This window comes from Sitophilus oryzae, unplaced genomic scaffold (assembly GCF_002938485.1).
Source record: "Sitophilus oryzae breed Bouriz unplaced genomic scaffold, Soryzae_2.0 scaffold_1396_pilon_pilon, whole genome shotgun sequence".
NCBI classification, from domain to species: Eukaryota; Metazoa; Arthropoda; class Insecta; order Coleoptera; family Curculionidae; genus Sitophilus; species Sitophilus oryzae.
Window position 1 is genome coordinate 1974710 of NW_022146055.1, and position 20342 is coordinate 1995051.

Sequence of the window (20342 nt, forward strand, 5' to 3'; positions counted from 1 at the left end):
CTCATTAGACATTATAAAGCATTTTTATACTCTTAGAAGCTAAGATTTTTTACTTTTTTGGAATATTGGGTCGCCCTTAATTTTTTATCACTCTATACTTGATTTCTAAAAATTAATAGAAAAAACTTTGTTCTGGGTGTTTATAGATAACTGTATTTATTGAATATAACAACAATAATTTACAAAATAGGGAATCTTACTTTTATATTATTCTTATATTACTGCCACCACTACGCTAAAAGATATTTAATACATATACAAAAAAATAGATTCATATATTTTTGATCGACGTGACTAGATAACTAAGATTGCTTATAGCTTTTTAATATTAAACAAGCTTCAAGTGGTATGTCAAAGCAATACAAATAAAATAAAACAATGTATAATATTGTAAATACATTAAAAAACAATTTTATAAAAAAAGTTTGTAAAAAATATGAAAACTTAATTCAAATTAATATAATAACTGTAGGAAGAAGTTTATTACAATAAAAAAGAACAAATTAACATATGTGATTTATTCTTGGGATGTCCTGTATATAAATAGAAAAATATAAAAAAAAACATTTTTTTTAATAAAAAATATAAAAAATGAGTATTAAAGTTTGAACTTAATATGCTAAAATAATATTATCCTAAAAATCAAATTCTAATATTAATTAGAGTATACCGGTTGTCTATTATTTTTATATTATATATATCTTTTCCGCCGTTTCTGGGGGAACCCGAAGTGACAGATGACAAATAAGTACATCAAATCATAGATAAAAGAAACAAGTTTAGATTGGAAAGTGCCCATAAGGACAATGTAAACACTATTTGGCGCTATTCTTGCAACGGTCGCGACCCAAAACTTTTGAAAATTTCGGAGCAGTTCGGCTTTTTCCGGAATTATATCGCCAAATATTGTTTATTCAAGTTTATTATTATTTTCGTTTAATTTTATAAATAAAAGACAGTGTGTTGCATACAAGAAACTTTATTTTATATAAGGACGCATGTATGAAATACCTATGAAACATTGGGAACCGACGTTATGCCACGATCCACGATGGTTTTTGCAGTTCACAGTTCACAGCACAGCTTTTTAAGTTTTTAATGCCACTTTTTCACAATTATCACCGGTTGGAGTAAATAAAACTTGAATTAAACTCACAAGATAGCAATTATTACTTTGAAAATGGACGCTATAAACACTTTTCGGAATTTCTTTAATGAGAGCGGTTTAGATTTTGAAAGATTATTATGATCAAATTATGATTTTTGAAGATTCTGACTTTGACAAGAGAAAATTAGTTCTGTTTTTGTTTGTCGTTGTTCTTAGCAACCGCTATAGCAGCGCCAGATCGCGTATAACGGTCGCGACCCAAAATAATTTCACGACCTAAAATTTTTACGGGCTTTCCAATCTAAACTTGTTGCATTTATCTATGCATCAAATAAAAAGTAAATTTTAGGCATAATTATTGTATGATTGTTAAAAGTTAAAATAAATCAAAAACAAAGCTGATAACTACTTGGCATTATAGTCCAGTTGTTTTAAGTGGTGTGATCTTAAAAAATGGCGTTACAGTAAACATAGAATAGTATTTTAGTCCCAGATTGATTATATTAATGAAATTCTTAGAATTATTTATATTTTTAACATTTGAAAACTAAATCATGATTTTCTGTCATCTTAGATAGAGGAAATAAATTTAGATTGGAATGCTCGGCTTCCCGCCAAAACTTATAATTGTTTTGGATCGCATCCGTTGTTGGCGCATGGTTGGCACTTCTAGCGGTTGCTAAGAACAACCGCAAGCAAAGACATAGAGAATTGTTTCTTGTCAAAGTCAGAATCTTTAAAAATTATAAAATCTTCTAGAATTTAAACCGCCCTCCTTGAAAATATACCGAAAGAAGTACGGAAAAGTATTAACTAAAGTGTCCTTTTTTTAAAGTTATTATTGCTGTCTTGTAAGTTTATTTTAAATTTTATTTATGCAAGCCCTTGATAATCCAGTGTTTAACCATAGTAAATTTTTGTTATTTTTAATATAAAATTTAATTGCAGTGATTGAAAAGTACTCCCTCAATACAAAAAGAAATGCAACGAAGTTACAATTAAGGAATAAATAATAAATTAAATTCAATACAAATTTCACTGGTTTGAAATGACGCGTAGAAAATTGTGACGTCACCTATCAGCATTTGACTGAATAGTTGACAGAGGGCGCTCTAGCCTCTGAACAATAATAATAATGGCGTGTCTAGTTCTCTGCTACCGTATTTACGCCATATATCTTAAAATCACGTTAGATTTTTCTATTTTTATTAAGATCGTTAAAAAATACTTTTTATGTGGGATTATTCTTTATTACCCCAATATTAAATTTACTTTTATATTTTTCACTACTAGAAATTAAAACTTAAATTTTTATAATTAACAGATTACTGCCATTTTTATCGAAGCATTAAACTATGCATTAAACACTACCAAAGTTGGTCGGATGTTCGAAGGGTTCGAGGCGTTCGAGGTTAGATTTGTATTTTGTTGATTTTGCGTTTGGCGTTAAATACTTTGAGTTTTCAATTTTGTTTTATTGTACCCTCTTATAGCTGTTCCTTTGGATGAAAGCCGTGGAAGAGCCTGGTTTGAAGTGGCAAGACAACAATATGTCAGCAAAAGTACGAGATTTTACTGTGAAGATCATTTTAACGTAAGTTCCTTAAGTTTTATTTTACAATTAATTTTATATCTACTTTAAAATACATTTAGAAAAATGGTTTTTATTTACCTTTGTACCTGGTGGCAAACCGTGACACTTTTGATAGGTGACGTCAGAGATTGCAAAAGTGTACATTTGAAATTCTTAATATTAATTTTTTTAAAAAAATGGGATGAAATTGAAGTAAAATAAAAAAATACGGGTGTCATAAAATTGTATGAAGATTAATTATTTGCAATAAAAAAACTATGGTTAAACTCTGGATTGTGGAAAGTGACTTCTATTTTTACTTTTTTAATATATTTTAAGAATTTCATACATGTCCTTATATAGAATATATATTTTTTTTATAGGCAGCTCACTACTCACTGTATGTTATTTATAAAATTAAAAGAAAGCAAGAATAAATTTAAATAAATAATATCTGGCGACACAATTCCGAAAAAAAACGAACCGTTCCGAGGTAATAAAAATTTTTGTATCGCATCCGCTGCAAGCACAGCGCCAAACATCTAGTATATACATTGCCCTTGGAGGCGCTTTCCAATCTAAACTTGTTTCATTTCTTTCTGCCCAGCTCGACGTTAAATGTTATTTCTAAATATTAATACTTAAAAGAATTTCGGACATTTATTTATATTACCTTACACACCAATCAAAATCCTAAAATTGCTTCATCCTAAAATTATAATCATTGGCGCAACTAGACACAGACTTTTAAAGGGGCTTAGGTCGCCATAAGGGTGCTTGTCAGATATAACACCGTCCGAATTTTGTACTTTTTTTGTATCACTCGAAAGCATACATCAAAATAAGTATTTCAAGCGAAAAAAAAATTTGGATAGTCCACAATTTAATGAAAAAAACAACAACTAGTTATTGTCGGTGTAGCCAGATTCATTCATTTTTTATTGGGAGGTACATTAAAAAAACAGGTACTGGTCGTCGGAAGAAGAAATAGTTACACTGAGGCCTCGCGTTAAGAACAAATTATAAATTACTTTAAAATCAAGAAAAGGCGGTCAAGTAGTTTTAGGATTTAGATTAGTTCACACTTGATAACGTTCGTTTCATTGATACATATGACCGAAATTGATACATTTGACCGAAATGTTGTGTAAGTTAAAATAAATAAAGACAAGTACGAAATTATTTTAGTATCAATTCAGATATAATAATCATTTGGGGAAACGGTATTTCAAAGCCTACTATGTGATCATTTTTATTCCATAGCGTTATTTGTTTCGAATTGAAGTAAATAAATTCCAATCATATTTAAACACTAACCCATGATTTTTTGTATAAAAATAATATAATTCGTCAATTTCATAAATAAACTGTTATAAATACGCGAAGCATTTTATGTAACAACAGTTAATATACAGTGACGATTTTTCTATGTTCTAAATAGGAAAGTCTCATTTTAAAACCGGTCCGAGGTCCAATAATTCTTTCATTCGCTGGACGCAGAGCTTAGAGCCTTCGTGGGCATCTTTTGAAATCTGAAATGGAGTTTTATAAATATTACAAAAATCCGTAAAATAAAAGGTCTAAGGAAGGAGTATATTACTGATTTATTGACTGACAATTGGCAGTCGACGAATTCTTTATCTCAATTAAAAAACACGATCCTCTATGCATATTAATAACTGAAACCTGGTTGAATGCTGACATTAGAAACAGTCTGATAGATATCAATGGTTATAATATTTTTAGAGAAGACCGCAATCAACAAAGAGGCGGTGGAGTGTGTGTTTTTGTAAAGGAACAAGTGAATGGACAGAAAATATACTCTAGTGTATCCAAAAAATATAGAACCATAAGTCCTATTGAATCAGTATGGCTGAACATCAAAATTGCTGGTTTAAGGTTTATTGTGGCATGTATATTGTTACGTTTTTCGTCGGTTCCGTGTGGATAGAAAGTCACAATTTATTTAAACACTATTTATTTAACACTAATTAACAAAAACAATAACGATAAAAGACTTATAGAACTATTTACAAACGATTTATAACTAAGAATTTATTTTGAATTTTCGCGCGTCAACTGCACTGGTATATTTATAACTGCCCTCTCTAGGCCACTGCCGCCGGCTTTTATACCGACAGGTAAAAGAAATCTAGAATAGTCCAAAGATCGTTAGGCGCATAGAGAAGGTTTTCGAATGTTCTCGTATGTACGCGTCCATTCTAGTGGGTCTCGATTCTTCTCGAACGAATGAATCATTGCGGTGTCTATGCGATGTTAAGGTCATCCGAGGGCGGCCATATTGTGAGGTTAGGTCGAGTCCACACCGGCTCGCAACACTGCCCCTTCTTAGGCACATGCTCGTCCCGAGATGTATACGGTGAATGAAGGTATTTGCAAAGCTGGCCCCTGGTACATTGCGAAGTCTGGTAGAAATAGCAGTCTACAGTTTTCTCTCCCGATCTCAGCTTTGGGTTGTAGCAGCAAACGAGGATCTCGATTCCCGTAAATCTGAACAAGACTTCAATCATGTTCCGGATTGTACGCCAACTCAAACCATCGAGTCCACACGCCAGCTTCGGAATGGCTAATCGTGCAATGTTGTTGTTTAGCAGGGCTTCTCTCAGTTCAATCAGGGTCTTCCATAGATTGAGATAAGTCGGCTTACTCGGGGACCATTCCTTGGTGACCAGGTAGAAGATGTGCCTTGCTTGACCATGTGCATTGTCGGTTAGCCTCAAGACGCTTCCAACCTCTGGATCCTGTCGGCGTAGTTCTCCGACACGCCCAAACTTCTCATTGAACGTCGCAGCGATTCCTCTGGACATCCGCAAATCTCGAGCCACACAATGAGCGAGCGAATAATCAGGAGGCACGGAAAAGAGGTCTCGTTGATCTTCTTTGGTTACACCATAGCGAGCCTTCTCACTGCTGTTGTATCGGGCCATGAAATCGTCAAAGGACATCTCCGAATCAGGGGGATCAAAGCTGCAGGTTCTCACGGTCCCAGCACGATCTTCTATTTCGCCTTGGTAGGGGCTCAAACGGTTGAAATGGACTACCCTCGGTTTTCCTTTTGGCAATTTTCTGATACGGTATACGACGTCATTAATTCTATCCATGACTTCGTATGGCCCTTCCCACGAGGATTGTAGCTTCGGAGATAACCCACGACGTCTCTGCGGGTTATATAGCCACACCAACTTCCCTGGTTGGTATCCTCCATGCTCAGCTTGAATGTCGTAGTGTTCCTTCATTCGGTCACTAGCACTTTGAATATTTAGGCGGACTCTCTGATGAATGTCGTCCATCCTTTGACGTAGTGTGTGGACATAATCTTCTCCGGCGACTTCTTCTCCCGGTCGGCAACCAAATTTCAGATCACAGGGTAGGCGCACTTCCCGTCCCATAACGATGCTGGCTGGAGTTTGCCCTGTAGATTCTTGGACGGATGAACGGTAGGCCAACAGGAACAGGTGAAGAAATTTGTCCCAGTCTCTTTGGTGGTCAGAGACTACTTTGGCCAGATAACGGTTGATAGTTCTGTTCATGCGTTCAACCATCCCATCGGATTGTGGATGTAGAGCAGTCGTCCTGGTCTTGCGGATGTTCAGGACTTCACAGACGCCTTGGAACAGATTGGACTCAAAGTTTCTTCCCTGATCTGAATGAAGCTCCATGGGAACACCAAACCTGCAGATCCATTCTTTAACAAGGGCATCAGCAATCGTGGACGCTTCTTGATTTGGCAACGCGTAGGCCTCGACCCATTTGCTGAAGTAATCCATTACTACCACAATGTATTTGTTGCCATCGTTCGTCTCCGGGAAAGGACCAGCCACGTCGATCGCTATTCGTTCGAAGGGACTACCAACATTGTACTGGCGCATAGGGGCTTTACCACGCTTTTGTGGCCCATTAATGGCTGCGCAAATGTCACATTTCTTACACCAGGCCCTCACATCTTCTTTGCAGTTCACCCAGTAGAACCGTTCACGCAGCTTGCCAAGTGTCTTGGTAACACAAGATGTCCACCGCTGGTTCCATTGTGAACTTCCGCCAAGACTTCCGGGACCCTCTTCTTTGGAATGACGATCTGCCTTCTCTCTTCTTGTCCCTCTGGTCTCACAATCACACGGCGAAGTAATCCGTTATCTATTACCAATGAATTCCACTGGGACCAGTACGACTTCACGTTCGGCGAATATCTGCAAACTTCCTCCCACGTTGGTCTCTGGTCCGCGTTTTTCCAGTTAATCACCAAGCCCAACTCTGGATCACTGATTTGGTCATTTGCAAGATCTTCGGTTTGCCAACTATCACCAACCACAGTCGTCCTTAAGACTTTCACTTCTTTCTCTTCTTTGCAACGATTTCCCATCTGTCCGCAATTCCAACAGCGAATCGGTCCCCCCTTCTTACTCATATACTGATCCAGTACTTTCCGCACAATCCTTTCCACTTTGGAATCGTCGGAACTCTCCTCAACAGCCCGTACAAATCCTAGAGACCTAGAGCATTCTTTCGCGGCCTCAAATTCCAGGGCACGTGCTAGGGCATCTCCCAAATGCGTTGGATGAGCTAAAAGAAGTGTTTGCCTTGTCTCGTTGTCACATAAACCATCAATAAAAGCCTGTACTTTTAAGCGCTCCATAACATTTTCGGGCATAGCAGGGTACGCAAGGCGAACGAGGCGGGCTACGTCGGCTTCAAACTCCTGCAGAGACTCATTTGACTTTTGAATGCGATTTTTTAGCTGGGAATGATAGACATGTTCCAAATGAGCTTGGCCGTACCTCATTTCTAAATGTCGTACCAATTGCTGATAATCTCCCTGTTCCGATGGTACAATGTCTGCAGGATATCAGTCGCATCTCCTCGCAGTGCGACAGTCAAAGCGGTAGCCTTTTCAGCGATTGTCCATCCGTTCGCTCTCGCAGCGGCCTCAAACTGGCAAAAATAATTGGCCCAAGCGGTTTTTCCGTCAAACTGTGGAGGCTTAATAACTGACTTTGAGATATACTTATTTTCGACTAGTTTCGGTGCCTCCGATGTTTCTTGACATTTTGGTGAATTGGCCTTTTCTATTTCTTGTTTTAAAATTTCGATTTTTCTATTTACATCATCCTCAATTTGTGTTATTTTGTCTTGTAGCTCCGTAGAATTCTCTATAATCTTTTCTTCTAATTCCCTGGAATTTTCTGTTATCTTTTCTTCTAAATTAAGTATTTTATTATTAAAGCTGGCCTGTATGTCTTTAGAATTTTCTGCGATCTTATCTTCCAAAATATTAATTTTATCACTGATTTTCTCTTCTAAATTAACTTCCAAGTCAATTATTTTACTATTCAAATTGTTCAAGTTGTCGTCTAATTTTTGAGAATTCTCTGTCATTTTATCATTCAAACTGTCTTCTAATTTTTGAGAGTTTTCCGTCATTTTAGCTTCTAATTTTTGTAGGCACGAATCAAGGTCACCTTCGAACTCAAAGCAAAATGTGTCCGGATCCTCGCCTTCCTCCCCTCAAAACGTCTCTCAGTCTAGTTTGCAAAATGCTTTTCTTTCCATCTGTCTCGCACTCTCTCTCTTCCAATATGGATTTCAGTTCGGACACTTTCAAGTCTTTCAACAATTTCTTCGGAGCCATGGTCAGTCTTTTTATTCTTCTAGTCTATCACACACGCCACACTTGACACCAATTGTTACGTTTTTCGTCATTTTCCGTGTGGATAGAAAGTCACAATTTATTTAAACACTATTTATTTAACACTAATTAACAAAAACAATAACGATAAAAGACTTATAGAACTATTTACAAACGATTTATAACTAAGAATTTATTTTGAATTTTCGCGCGTCAACTGCACTGGTATATTTATAACTGCCCTCTCTAGGCCACTGCCGCCGGCTTTTATACCGACAGGTAAAAGAAATCTAGAATAGTCCAAAGATCGTTAGGCGCATAGAGAAGGTTTTCGAATGTTCTCGTATGTACGCGTCCATTCTAGTGGGTCTCGATTCTTCTCGAACGAATGAATCATTGCGGTGTCTATGCGATGTTAAGGTCATCCGAGGGCGGCCATATTGTGAGGTTAGGTCGAGTCCACACCGGCTCGCAACAATATATAGGCCACCACACTCGAACGAAGAATCAGACAGGAATATGATAAATGTATTAGCTGAGGTGTGTGCAGAGGACGTACCAGTCTACATCACTGGAGACTTCAATTATGCTGAAATCAACTGGAACAATAAAACACTATATAGAACTGAGAAACTAAATCAACTGTTTTTGGACAGCTTTAATGAAACGAATATTTATCAAATAATAGATTTTTCCACACGTTTCAGGGGTGATCAGGATGCGCTTCTGGATTTGTTTCTAGTAAATAATAAGAAACTGATTTACAACATAGAAAGTGATTCACCATTGGGCCGCAGTGACCATTTGGTTATTACTGGAAAAACGCAACTCGAATATCCAACTAGATCTACCAATAAAATACGAAAACAAAACTTTTGGAAAGCCAACTATGAACAAATAAATGTATTTCTTGCAGAAAACTTGAATTTTGACCCTTCACATTTGGAAGAAAACAGATATGAAAAAATCACCAAAATTATTGACGAAGCTATTACAAAATTTGTCCCATTTACAACTAAAATAATCAATTCTAAAAAACCATGGATAAATCAGAATATTTTTAAAAAAATTACTAACAAACGAAAATTATGGGATAAATATATTAAATCGCCAACACCCGAAAACTATACTGCATACAGGACGGAAAACAACACTCGCAAGTGCTAGACAAAACTACGAAAAATCTATCGCCTCTTCCAGCTCACCAAAACAATTTTTTAAATATATTAATAGGACTCTGTCTACAAAAGTATCCAGTTTCACTCTTAAAAACCCCAACAATGGATTACCTATCATGGACGACTGTGACATTGCTGAGGAATTTGCACACCGGTTTGCATCAGTCTTTACGACAACCAATGACTCTTACATTCCAACGCTTTCACAGAGTTCTAGGCTTCTGCAAGAGATTACTAACATAGAATTTACAGAGCTCAACGTTAGCGAAGCCATAAAATCATTAAAAACTGACAGCAGCCCGGGTCCAGATAGTGTACCGACTGTTTTTCTTCAGAAATGTTGTCATGCCCTCGCACAACCTTTAGCATGTCTATTTAATGATTTACTAATATCTGGCAAATTTCCAGATACTTGGTCTCTTTCTTTCGTTACACCGCTTCACAAAAAGGGAGACAGACAGTTAGCTGGTAATTACCGACCAATTAGTCTAACTAGCTGCATCTGTAAATGCATGGAAAAGGTAATCATCCGCACACTTACTCCATACCTAATGGAAAAAGATGTCTTACCCAGCACACAGCATGGATTTCTTCCTGGTCGATCCACAATAACGAACATGACATCTTGTCTTAGCGATTGGACAGCAGCCTTTGATAGAAACCAACAAACAGACGTCATCTATCTTGACTTTGAAAAGGCATTTGATAAAGTACCCCCCAGATGCTTCTTTATAAACTAAACCACTACGGCATAAGAGGGAATTTATTCAAACTTATATCAAACTTCCTAACCCGACGCTACTTCCAAGTCAGAATAAACGGATCTCTTTCAACTAAACACAAAGTGACCAGCGGTGTTCCTCAAGGCTCTGTGTTGGGCCCACTGTTGTTCCTCCTGTATATCAGCGATCTGGCAAGAGGCATAAAAACGAATATCATATTTTTTGCGGATGATACAAAGTTATATGCAAATCCCGAAACGAGCTACGTCAATCTTCAGCATGATCTAAGGTTGGTGGAATCCTGGGCCAAACAATGGAGAATGAAACTGAATGAGGACAAATGCACTGTTCTTAGCATTGGAATGAATTGTACGCACAAAACCTACACCCTAAATGAATTAAGTCTAAGACATGTAGAACAACAGGAAGATCTAGGGATTACAGTTACTGGAAACCTAAAATGGTATGTGCATATATCAAAGATTACTAAAAAAGCAAATTCTCTTCTTTATTTCATTCAAAGAGCATTTCAAGACCGCTCTATTGATCTTATTTTAAAGATATACAAGTCCTACATTAGACCCAAAATAGAATATGGTCAAATAATATGGAGTCCCTATTTTCAGAAGGATATTGATCTCATCGAGAAAATTCAACGCAAGGTGACAAAAATGCCCCATGAACTTAAGGATCTAGAGTATGAAGATCGTCTTGCGATGTTAAATCTCACCACATTAAAACAGAGGCGTTTGCGGGGGGACTTGATAGAGACTTACAAAATTCTAAATTGTTTCTACACTTGCCCATTAAATATATACCATCCTTGCCAAACTCCACAACTTAGAGGCCACAGCAGACGCCTGGAAAAGGAAAGATCGTCCAAACTCCAGCGAAAAAATTTTTTGACTAACCGCATAGTGTACCCGTGGAACTCGCTGCAGAAGAAAGTGTTTCAGTACCAACTCTCAACTCATTTAAAAACAAAATTGATCAAGAAATGAATACCTTGAGTTCTGTACATTTGCATTACGGCCAGTAAACTCGAAAAAATTACGCGCAACATAAAAAGACAGTAGACTCATCGGTATTTTTATACCGCTTTCTATTGTGTAAATAATAATAATAATAATAATAATTAAAAAATTAAACAATAAATAATACGGTTGGGGCACAGGTCGCCACTGGTTATCATGCCATTTCTTCTTGTTGTTACGTATGTAAGAATACAAAAATAGTATTTGACTCCCCTCTGAGTCTTTTTATTTAATGCGGATATTAAATATGTTAAATGAATTTAGTCAAATTGAGCTTACCAATGAGAAATTTAGAAATCCATGCGGTAGGCCTTCGAGAATATCGAGATGGACGTCATTTCCTAATCTCCTTAATTTTTTGGCAAACATGACGCAGTCATCCAAACAAGGGTCTAATTGAACAGTCTGGAAAATGTATTAAATCTCAAAGAGAATTCAACTTATTTTCTATTATATTAAAAATACAAACATACCGATCTGGTCATCGAAACTGCGTGGTCTGGATTTTAACTTGTAAGTTGTAAGACAGTGATGCATCTTAATGGAAAATCAAATTAATTAAAAAGAGATAAAAATTGCTTTGGATTATTACTTTTCTTCTATGCGGTATTGCCGGATTTTGCATCAAAATTTCAAACCGCACAAGTAGGCGTTTATGAAAAATGTTGCATCTAGGGTTGGAACTTATTTTTCACAATTAGTTACTCATTTTACTACAGCTGTAATAGATTTTATTTAGCTTAGATAATATAATCTTCATTTCATTAGTATACATGAAGGTTTTTAAAATAGTTTATTTTTTTCTACAAACATTTTCCTACAAAGGTAAAAACCGGCGACACTGTATGCCGCTTTTTATTTTGTCTCTCTGTCTGTCAACCGGTCATTCAAATTTATCTCTGATGCATGCATTAAAATACAGACCAGACAGATGAAGTGACCAGGGCTAGTATAAAGTCCCTATTAAAATGTAAAGGCCTATCTCATTTTTGTAACTTTTCTGTATGGCAAAAATAATTAATTTTCATTACCTACGATTTAGTTGTTCATAATGTTAACCGACTCTTATGCCAATAGTACTCCTAAAATAAAAATCACTGATTCCCCAGGACATTTTTACAAGGATTTACCAGGACAGAGGCAAGTGAAAAAGCAAAGAGATGCTATATGGAAGAATCAGTCTCCCAATTTATTAGATTTTTTGAAAAGGAAACGAGTGGAGAATGTTTTTTAGAGATCAGAGTATCAGCCATCTAGTAAAATCTATCCTAATCTAATATTCCAAAGATACCGCTACTTACGAGTATTTTCGTTGGAGGGAACTTCTTCAGGTCTTCGTCGGAAGCACAGTAAGGGCTCAAATAAGGGTTGTTGGGAACAGGAAAGCACAGGTCCTCCCATACAGCGTTCGGCCTGTCCGTTTCCAGGAGTTTTTCAGCGCCGCTTAATCCTCTCTCGCCTAACATTTTGCTGAAGTGGCCTTTGATGCCTGAGACAAACCCATAAAGCCTGTTTTGGAATGAGGTGTCCGGTGTGGAGGAAGAGGTGCTTTCCATGTCGACCAGTGAGGTTTTTGTACCGTCAGTTTCGGTGTCGGATTCTATATATACGTTAAAATACAATAAGAAGATTGCAAAAATTGTAACATTTTTAACCAAATGTATGAAAAACTAATATAACAACATACCAAAAGAAAAATTTAAATGTATGCAATACTTTTAAAAAATCCAAGATTGAAGATCAAATACGCAGCTCATGTGTCCTACTCACGCTTTTCTATTGGTTTGACGTGACAACAATCACAAGCCGGTCGACGCGGCTAAACGCTGAGCTGAAAGCCCTCCGAATGGTTTTTTTACGGATGTTTATACCTTAGATAAATAATTTTTATACATATAATAGAAACAGTTTTTCAAAAAGGCAATTCATTAAAATTACATGTGAAATGGTATGGGATTTGATATCCAGAAAAAAACACGTTTGTTGAAGTGAAATTAGCACGGTAAGATTTACTTTTAATATTCCAATTGCCGCGACTGTTACCCATTTTACACGCATTGTAAAGTTTAATTCATGTAATCAAAATATCCCTTAAAAATTAAAAATGCGTGCATCAACGATACAATTAAGAAGTATTTAAATTAAATTTCATATTATTTTTCACTAGTTTAAATAAGCGATTAAATACTCTGAACTTAGGGAATTCAATAAAGATAAGCAACAAAAGGATTCAGTAAAGAAAGTTATATCTCCAACATTGGCATACACATTGAAATACAGACCATAAAGTGGGCCAAGTTCATGCTTTACCAAGCGAAATATTCTAGTTATTTCGAATGTTGTGCTAACAGTATAGTAAAGTCATCAACAGTTTAGACCAAGCATTATATAACACTCTCTATAGGCTTGGTGCGTTTCAGTTGATTTTAAAAATTCCGACCGCATCGCTAGATACGGCAGAAATTAGAAGTATTTCACGCAGTCTCGTTACCGTTTATGTCGATCGCATTGAAATAAAATTAAAATCGTGGTTTTGTCATAATATTTAATTATTTTAGTTTGTACTAGTGCAGTTATTGAAACTATAAAACACTATGGACGAGGTTTGGGTGACGTAAAAACGTTTCAGGTAGTAAAAATTAAGTGAAAATGAAACCGAACTGGGCGACGCAGTGTTAAAAATATTAACACGTAAAAGGGGGCGTAATCATATAGTTGTAATAAAATTCAATAACTCAACTTTCCCGGATATTCAACTCTCCCAAAACAACATTTTATAGCTTCACAGCTTCTCACTCCGATTTTATCAAAATCAAAAATGAATTCAAGCATTTAACGAAACATGTGAGTAAACAAAGTGCCCGTTACATAATCAAAAAATTAAATAGGCATATACTATGAGAGGATAAAATATAATTTGCAATATTAATAGTATTTTTTTGTCAACTAATGCCTAATTTTTTTATGGACATTAATTTTTTATGAACAACTACAATTACAATTATGTATCTTTAAAAATTTCGGTATAGCCGAAATAGTCCCAGTTATGTCCCAACTAGCAAAACCGGTGCGTAAAACTATGTTTGCTACCATAGTTGAACTCATCTAAAAAACATTATTAGCTTCAATAATAAATTATAATACACATTATTATTACCTTCTGAAGATATCAAAATATTAACTTTTTTACTTTTATTTTTAGAATTTTTACAAATTATACTTCCTAACACTTTTTAATTAATTATATAACAAATTTCTCGGGTATTCGCTATTTAAACCCGTGTATTTGTTTAATCCGCTCTTTACAGTATTTTTCGATGGTGGCAGCACCGGCGGAGAATGCACCAAGCCTATTAGCTCTACTTTAACATGGCTCATAACACAATAGTTACAAATCAACGACAATACAACAAACTCTGGATGCACGTTTAGTTAACCTATCTAAAAATCAACAAAAATTGATACTCTAACAACTCATGACATTAACCCCCACACATCAACCATTATCCTACCTCCAACACGCACCGGACTGGTAAAAAACTTGGAGGAGAACGCCGAGCCCAAATAATCCCTACCTAGCACGTATTTGTGTACGATGTCCGCCATCAGCTTCTGACTTTTCTCGATCTCCACAGATGTCAGATCAACCTTATTGTCCAGATCGTCCAGGTTAGCGGAGTTAAGCGAGCCATATGTTAGGGTGTCCGATGCTTCGGACACAGGCGATTTGTGGGCTTGAAGTTCGGCCAGATCTGATTCAGAGACTTCTTCGAAGCTCTCGCTATCGTCAGAGTGAAAATTGTTGCCGCTAGGGGACGTAGTGCCGTTTGGAATCTGTTTGGCGTCTTGCGGACAAGCATAGGCTAAAAATAGTAGTTTGTTATAGACTTTTAAAAAAATATACCGCTACCTTTCTATACAGCGTGTTCCAATATTCCGTGGACATAGATCTACTACGTATTTTTTGAATCAAAATAAGTTCATTAGACACAATTTACCTCTTTTTTGTAAAGGTAAATTATGTGCAAATAACTTATTTTGATTCAAAAAAACATGTACTTGTTCTATGTCCACGGAATGTCCTGTATATTTTGTAGGTCTGCGTTGGAAAAATAAATTCTCCAAAAATTTTCTCCCAAAAACTATGAGATGTGGCGTTTTTTAAGAGATAAAAAATGTAGTAAATACTAGAAGGAGCATTTTACGAAAAAAAAAAATCGGTCATTGGTTGAGCTGGAAAATATTTATATTATTATATATAAATTTATGTAGGGGTGGGAGTAGTTTTCACGCTTCCTGTACTATAGCTTGGTTTTTGTGTAAGAAAAATGAGGAAAGCATTTAGCAAAACATAGACACCCAAAATCTCTTTCAAGTCGGAATAACGATTCTTAAAATATCTAAAAAAATGTGTTTTTTTAACGTTTGATACCCTCCAGCGGACGGGTGTTGAATCCATTAAAAAACTTGGTTTACCGATAAGTAGTACCAAAACGTAGTAAAAGTGTAAAGTAAAATTACACACTATACTTGATATTTTGTAAACGCTTTTGCTTTATTTCAAAGACCACAAACGCATTTGTTGTCATTTGCGTTAACTTCAGAACTGGAAAATGATCAAACTGCAGGTTATAGACAACATTTATTTAAATTCCTTTTGTGTCATTGTAGTGCTTGAAAAAATACACCTAGAAATACTTACCTGCACACAAATTAGAAAATCTAAATAAACCCGCGTGAACAAATAAATGGTTGCCTCATCAATCAGTCAGTTAAAAATCTTGCGTAAGTAACCCATGAGTAATAGGTTTGTCATCACTGATGTAGATAATATAAAATTATGACTTTATTGCACACTTCAATCTTTTATTCCTTTAGAACGTAAAATGAGGGATGAAAAACTGTATGGAAACTAGTTACAGCTATGCTTAGAAACATCAAATAATAAATGACATTACTGATCACTGGAAACTTAGGTACACAGACGAAGAAGTGTGAAAAGGATAGTAAGGTACAAAAATTAATACAAATACCTTTCAAACACCTCATCAAGAATCCAAAGGGCAGCAAAGGGTCCATCATACACAGCAACCTCGCTGGGGAAGGCACGAATTTCACTAAAGTAGGCACATAGGCGGCGAACATACCGTGAGGCGTAGGAACACCAGTATGGATACATTTCAGGATCAGAGAGAGCAAAAGATTTGCACCGGCAGAGTCGCCCGCGGTTATTATTTTTTCACCTAAATATAAATATATTTCGTTCATTATAGATGGATTATATTGGACTACTTTATTATTTGTAGATTCAATACGGAAACTACGTCATCGTAAATATCTTGAAACCAAAGATAATAAAAACCCGCAGATACAATGATTGAATCATAAAACGCTCTAAAACTTCATCACACGTTGGTTTGCGTAAATCAACGAGTGCCAGAGAGTATGGATATGGATAGAGAAGGGAATAGGTTATCGTCTCAATAGCATCAATGTAGGTATGTACCTTTGGTATGTACAAAATTAGACGTTTGAGGTCATAAATTTCCAGTGGCGTGTAGATCGACCGACAGTATTTTAAGAAAATTAAAAAAATAATAATAAAACTTAACATATTTGTCGCATTGTAAAAAAAATGAGTTGAGGGGAAATAGTGAAATAAATAAAAACCGGCATAATTTTTTATTATAAGATGACTTTTCACAAGAGCAACGATTTAAAAAATCAATAAGTGTTTTTTCACATTATTTTATTAAATATCAATAAGAAATAATAAAGTTCGACATTTATTTACTTCTAGAGCGCCTGAACTTGAGAAAAAAATATGAAATTTAAAGTCTAGCGTAAACCAAAATCACAAATAAAATAAAATGGTAATTGTTTAGTAAACGGTTCTTCCATTAATTTAAAAAAAAATATTCCACAAAATAACGCAAAAATACTATAAAACTGCAATTAAAGAGTACGGAGCATAAACGGCCGAATGGCAACCTCGCAACAGTAGAATCTAGGGAAATTCATTCATCCTCAAGATCCGTTGTACTACGCCGGCATATTTCTAAAACTGACGTTGCTAAACTGCTTTTTATTGTTAAAAGAAACATGACCTTGATCTTTTTATTCCATTATAAAATTTAAAATAGTTAAGCATTACATTAAAAATTGACGTTAGCAAATTAATATACTTGATATATTATAGAAATATAATAAAATTATTTATTACTTCACAATTGGTTGTGGTGTTTTTTGAATAGCAATATTATTATAGAGGTAAATCTGACAAATGTTTTTAGAGTAAGTGAGATGGGAAAATAAGGATAGAAGATGGAGAAAAAAGGTAAACAATTGTATCTCTTGAGTTTAAATATCTTTGGTGGAAACACATTTGGTGAGTTTTGTTTGACCTTTTAGCAGTTTTGAATTTTTGTCACTTTGCTGCTTACCATCATATAACATATGACAAAATTATCCGTAATAGTGAAGCTGTTTTCACAAAGTATATTACAAACAAACACAAAATTAAGTTTTTGTTTATACCTGAACTTCCTAAAAATTGGTGATTTTTTAAGGCCCAACAGTAAGCATAAAAAACTTCCTCGTGTGCCCTAGGAAAGGGGGCTTCAGGTGCTAAACTGTAATCAATACTCATTATGGGAATGTTGAGATTTTTTGCCCAATCTCGCAGATATCCTTCGTGGGATTTTGAAGACTGCGCCACAAATCCACCGCCATGACAGTGTACTAACAAGGCCTTTGAAGGGGGCGGTAAATTAGTTTTATTCTTGCTACCTAACATGCCTTGCCTCTGTTCATAACTAATTAACCGAACTTGAATAGGTCTAGGTCCTAAAATAATAAACATCAAAAAATATGGAAAAAAGTTCCTATAAACATGGGTCTAGAAATGTGCAGTTTACAGGATGATTATATGTTAAATTTAAAAAAAAATTGTAAGTTTCTTAGCCGACTTATTTAAAATTTACTGGCCCATCAATATTTTTTAAGATTGCAGTGAAAATGTCAAATGTCAATACTTACCTAAATATGAATTAGGCACTGGTATGTCAATTTCTTTCCCATTTATGTTTAAAGACATAGGTTCTGGTGCAATACTAATAACTTTACAAACTGCAACGTTGGGTGAAACTACCGAGGGCAACTGATTCATCAGTTCACTTTCTGACAAAAACCAAAAGGCTTTACAAAAATCGACATTGGCATTTTTAGAAATATTTACAATTCTTTTTGCCCTTTGTTCAGGATCTGTAATATATTTTGTAGTGGTCATAAATGAATTTGTGGCTTTTGAGATTAGGGAACCTAAAAATTCAAAATCATGGCATTTTTGCATTATATATGATTTTTTAGGGTCTGGTAAACATTAAGTACCTCAGAATTTCGCAATTTTTATTTTTTTAGTCGAAAGCTCTATTGCTATAGAACAGTTTAAAAGAAAAAAATCCTTCGATGAAGCACTTTTGAACCAAAAAAAATCATTTAAAAGTGTCTAAAATGCTAACCAATCTATCACAGTAAATTATTAAAATATAAAAACCACAGCTTAACACCCTCCACAAAGAAAAGCTAACCAAAGCAACCCAAATGCTCCAAAAAAAAAACTGTAGGATCCAACAAACTTTTTGTCTCAATATGCTCTATTTACAATAATCTTTCTAAGAAAACAAAGAAAAGTGTGAAATTCTGAGGTACCTAAAGTTTACTAGAACCGATTTTTTATATACCTTCACTGTAATAGGCTTCTGAGAATATTGCCATTGATAAAGCTATAAATTGCAAAACATTTTTTAAAGAATCGCAAAACTGAAATGAATGAAAATATAATAAAATACATACAATAATCAATATATATGAATTGAAATACCTGAAAACCTAATAGTCTTCCATAAAAGCAATACTGATTAACATTTTGGCATACCGAAATCATGTCTTCCATTGACCTGTTTTCTGAAAAAATGTTTCCATCTTCCGACCATGACATCATTGTCTCTAAATGCTTGAAGCATGTACATAGACTTGACATCAATTGAGCACACGATTCTAATTCTCTAAAACAACAATAGGTATACAATAGTACTCAATTAGATTACATTCTGCTTACTTTGTTAACACTGTCTTCCTGAACAATATACTGTTTTTTCTCCATATAATTCTCTGGCATAAGTCAATTGTATATCCAATTGAAATCTTATATACATTAAGAAAACTTCTATATCCATTTCCGGGTGTATTTTCATCCAAATCAAACTCTGATACCCTATGTTCAATATCGAGCACTCGTGGATATAATAAATTTAAAGCGTCAATTATTGCCAAAAAGGATATATACAACCTTTGTCCATTTTCACTGCTGTCTTTTGCAAAAAAGTCCGCATTTGCACTGCACAAATTTATCAAAATACTAATATTTTCTGGTTTTTCACTGGTCTGTTGAGCATTATTAAGTTTTTCAGCTTCTGTCATGTTCAAATACTTGTTTCGAATAAACAACAAAGAGACTTTATTTAAGTCTCTTCTAATTTATAATAAATATTATCGTTAAATCTTTTTCTTTTCGGTAAAAATGTTTACATTACATCGATAAATTTTACAATAATTTGTCACTGTCAATAACCATGATACAAAGAATACAAGGTATGATATTGCGCAGGTTGGTCACTACGTCACAGGTGATAAACGGTACCATTGGTCGGCAGGCTCCGCGCGCCAATTTCAAATTGTCAAACAGATGACAGAATAAATGTGAAAATAATTTTTTAAATGTCAAGCTCGATGATTTGACATAACTTTTGGGGTTATGTCCTAATTCTTCTCTACTTTAGGTCCACTTTAGGTCTTTTTTTATTAGTGGCAATTGAACAATATGGATATTTTTTTTGTATGGCGTATGACGTCACAGGTGGTATGCGCAAACTGAACGAAATTGGAGCCGCTATCGATCATACCTTGTTTTCTTTATACCATGGTCAATAACCTTAGATTAGGGGTTGTCAAGATAGCTATAAAATTATTTTATAATTTTTTTTATATATCTCCATTAAATTAGTAAGTATTTACAACCAACA

The 20342-nt window shown here is 35.0% G+C and overlaps 1 protein-coding gene across 2 annotated transcripts; it reads right to left on the reverse strand.

The window, feature by feature from the left end:
* Positions 1 to 1356: 1356 nt before the first annotated feature.
* LOC115875835 (hormone-sensitive lipase) lies at positions 1357 to 19869 on the reverse strand. 2 transcript variants are annotated; one of them, XM_030891360.1, is made up of 10 exons: positions 19379 to 19869; positions 19142 to 19325; positions 19002 to 19080; positions 18298 to 18579; positions 17797 to 18105; positions 16293 to 16502; positions 14835 to 15122; positions 12561 to 12859; positions 11539 to 11664; positions 1357 to 4213 (listed from the first exon to the last, which is right to left on the reverse strand). In XM_030891360.1, exons 1-10 carry the CDS (start codon positions 19738 to 19740, stop codon positions 4130 to 4132), a joined length of 2223 nt encoding a protein of 740 aa, XP_030747220.1. In that variant the 5' UTR covers positions 19741 to 19869; the 3' UTR covers positions 1357 to 4129. The 2 variants fall into 2 exon arrangements, with proteins under 2 accessions (XP_030747220.1, XP_030747219.1); XM_030891359.1 differs by having other exon boundaries at positions 14772 to 15122.
* Between the last annotated feature and the right edge of the window lie 473 nt (positions 19870 to 20342).

What these genes read in the sequence shown, in the direction of transcription:
- LOC115875835 (XM_030891359.1), bottom strand. Translation starts at nt 19,740, where the DNA reads ATGACAGAAGCTGAAAAACTTAATAATGCTCAACAGACCAGTGAAAAA. An exon ending in AGGAAGACAGTGTTAACAAA is followed by an intron (nt 19,326 to 19,378) that starts GTAAGCAGAATG and finishes TTGTTGTTTTAG; the next exon opens with AGAATTAGAATCGTGTGCTC. An exon ending in GATTTCTAAATTTCTCATTG is followed by an intron (nt 4,214 to 11,538) that starts GTAAGCTCAATT and finishes ACTCCATTTCAG; the next exon opens with ATTTCAAAAGATGCCCACGA.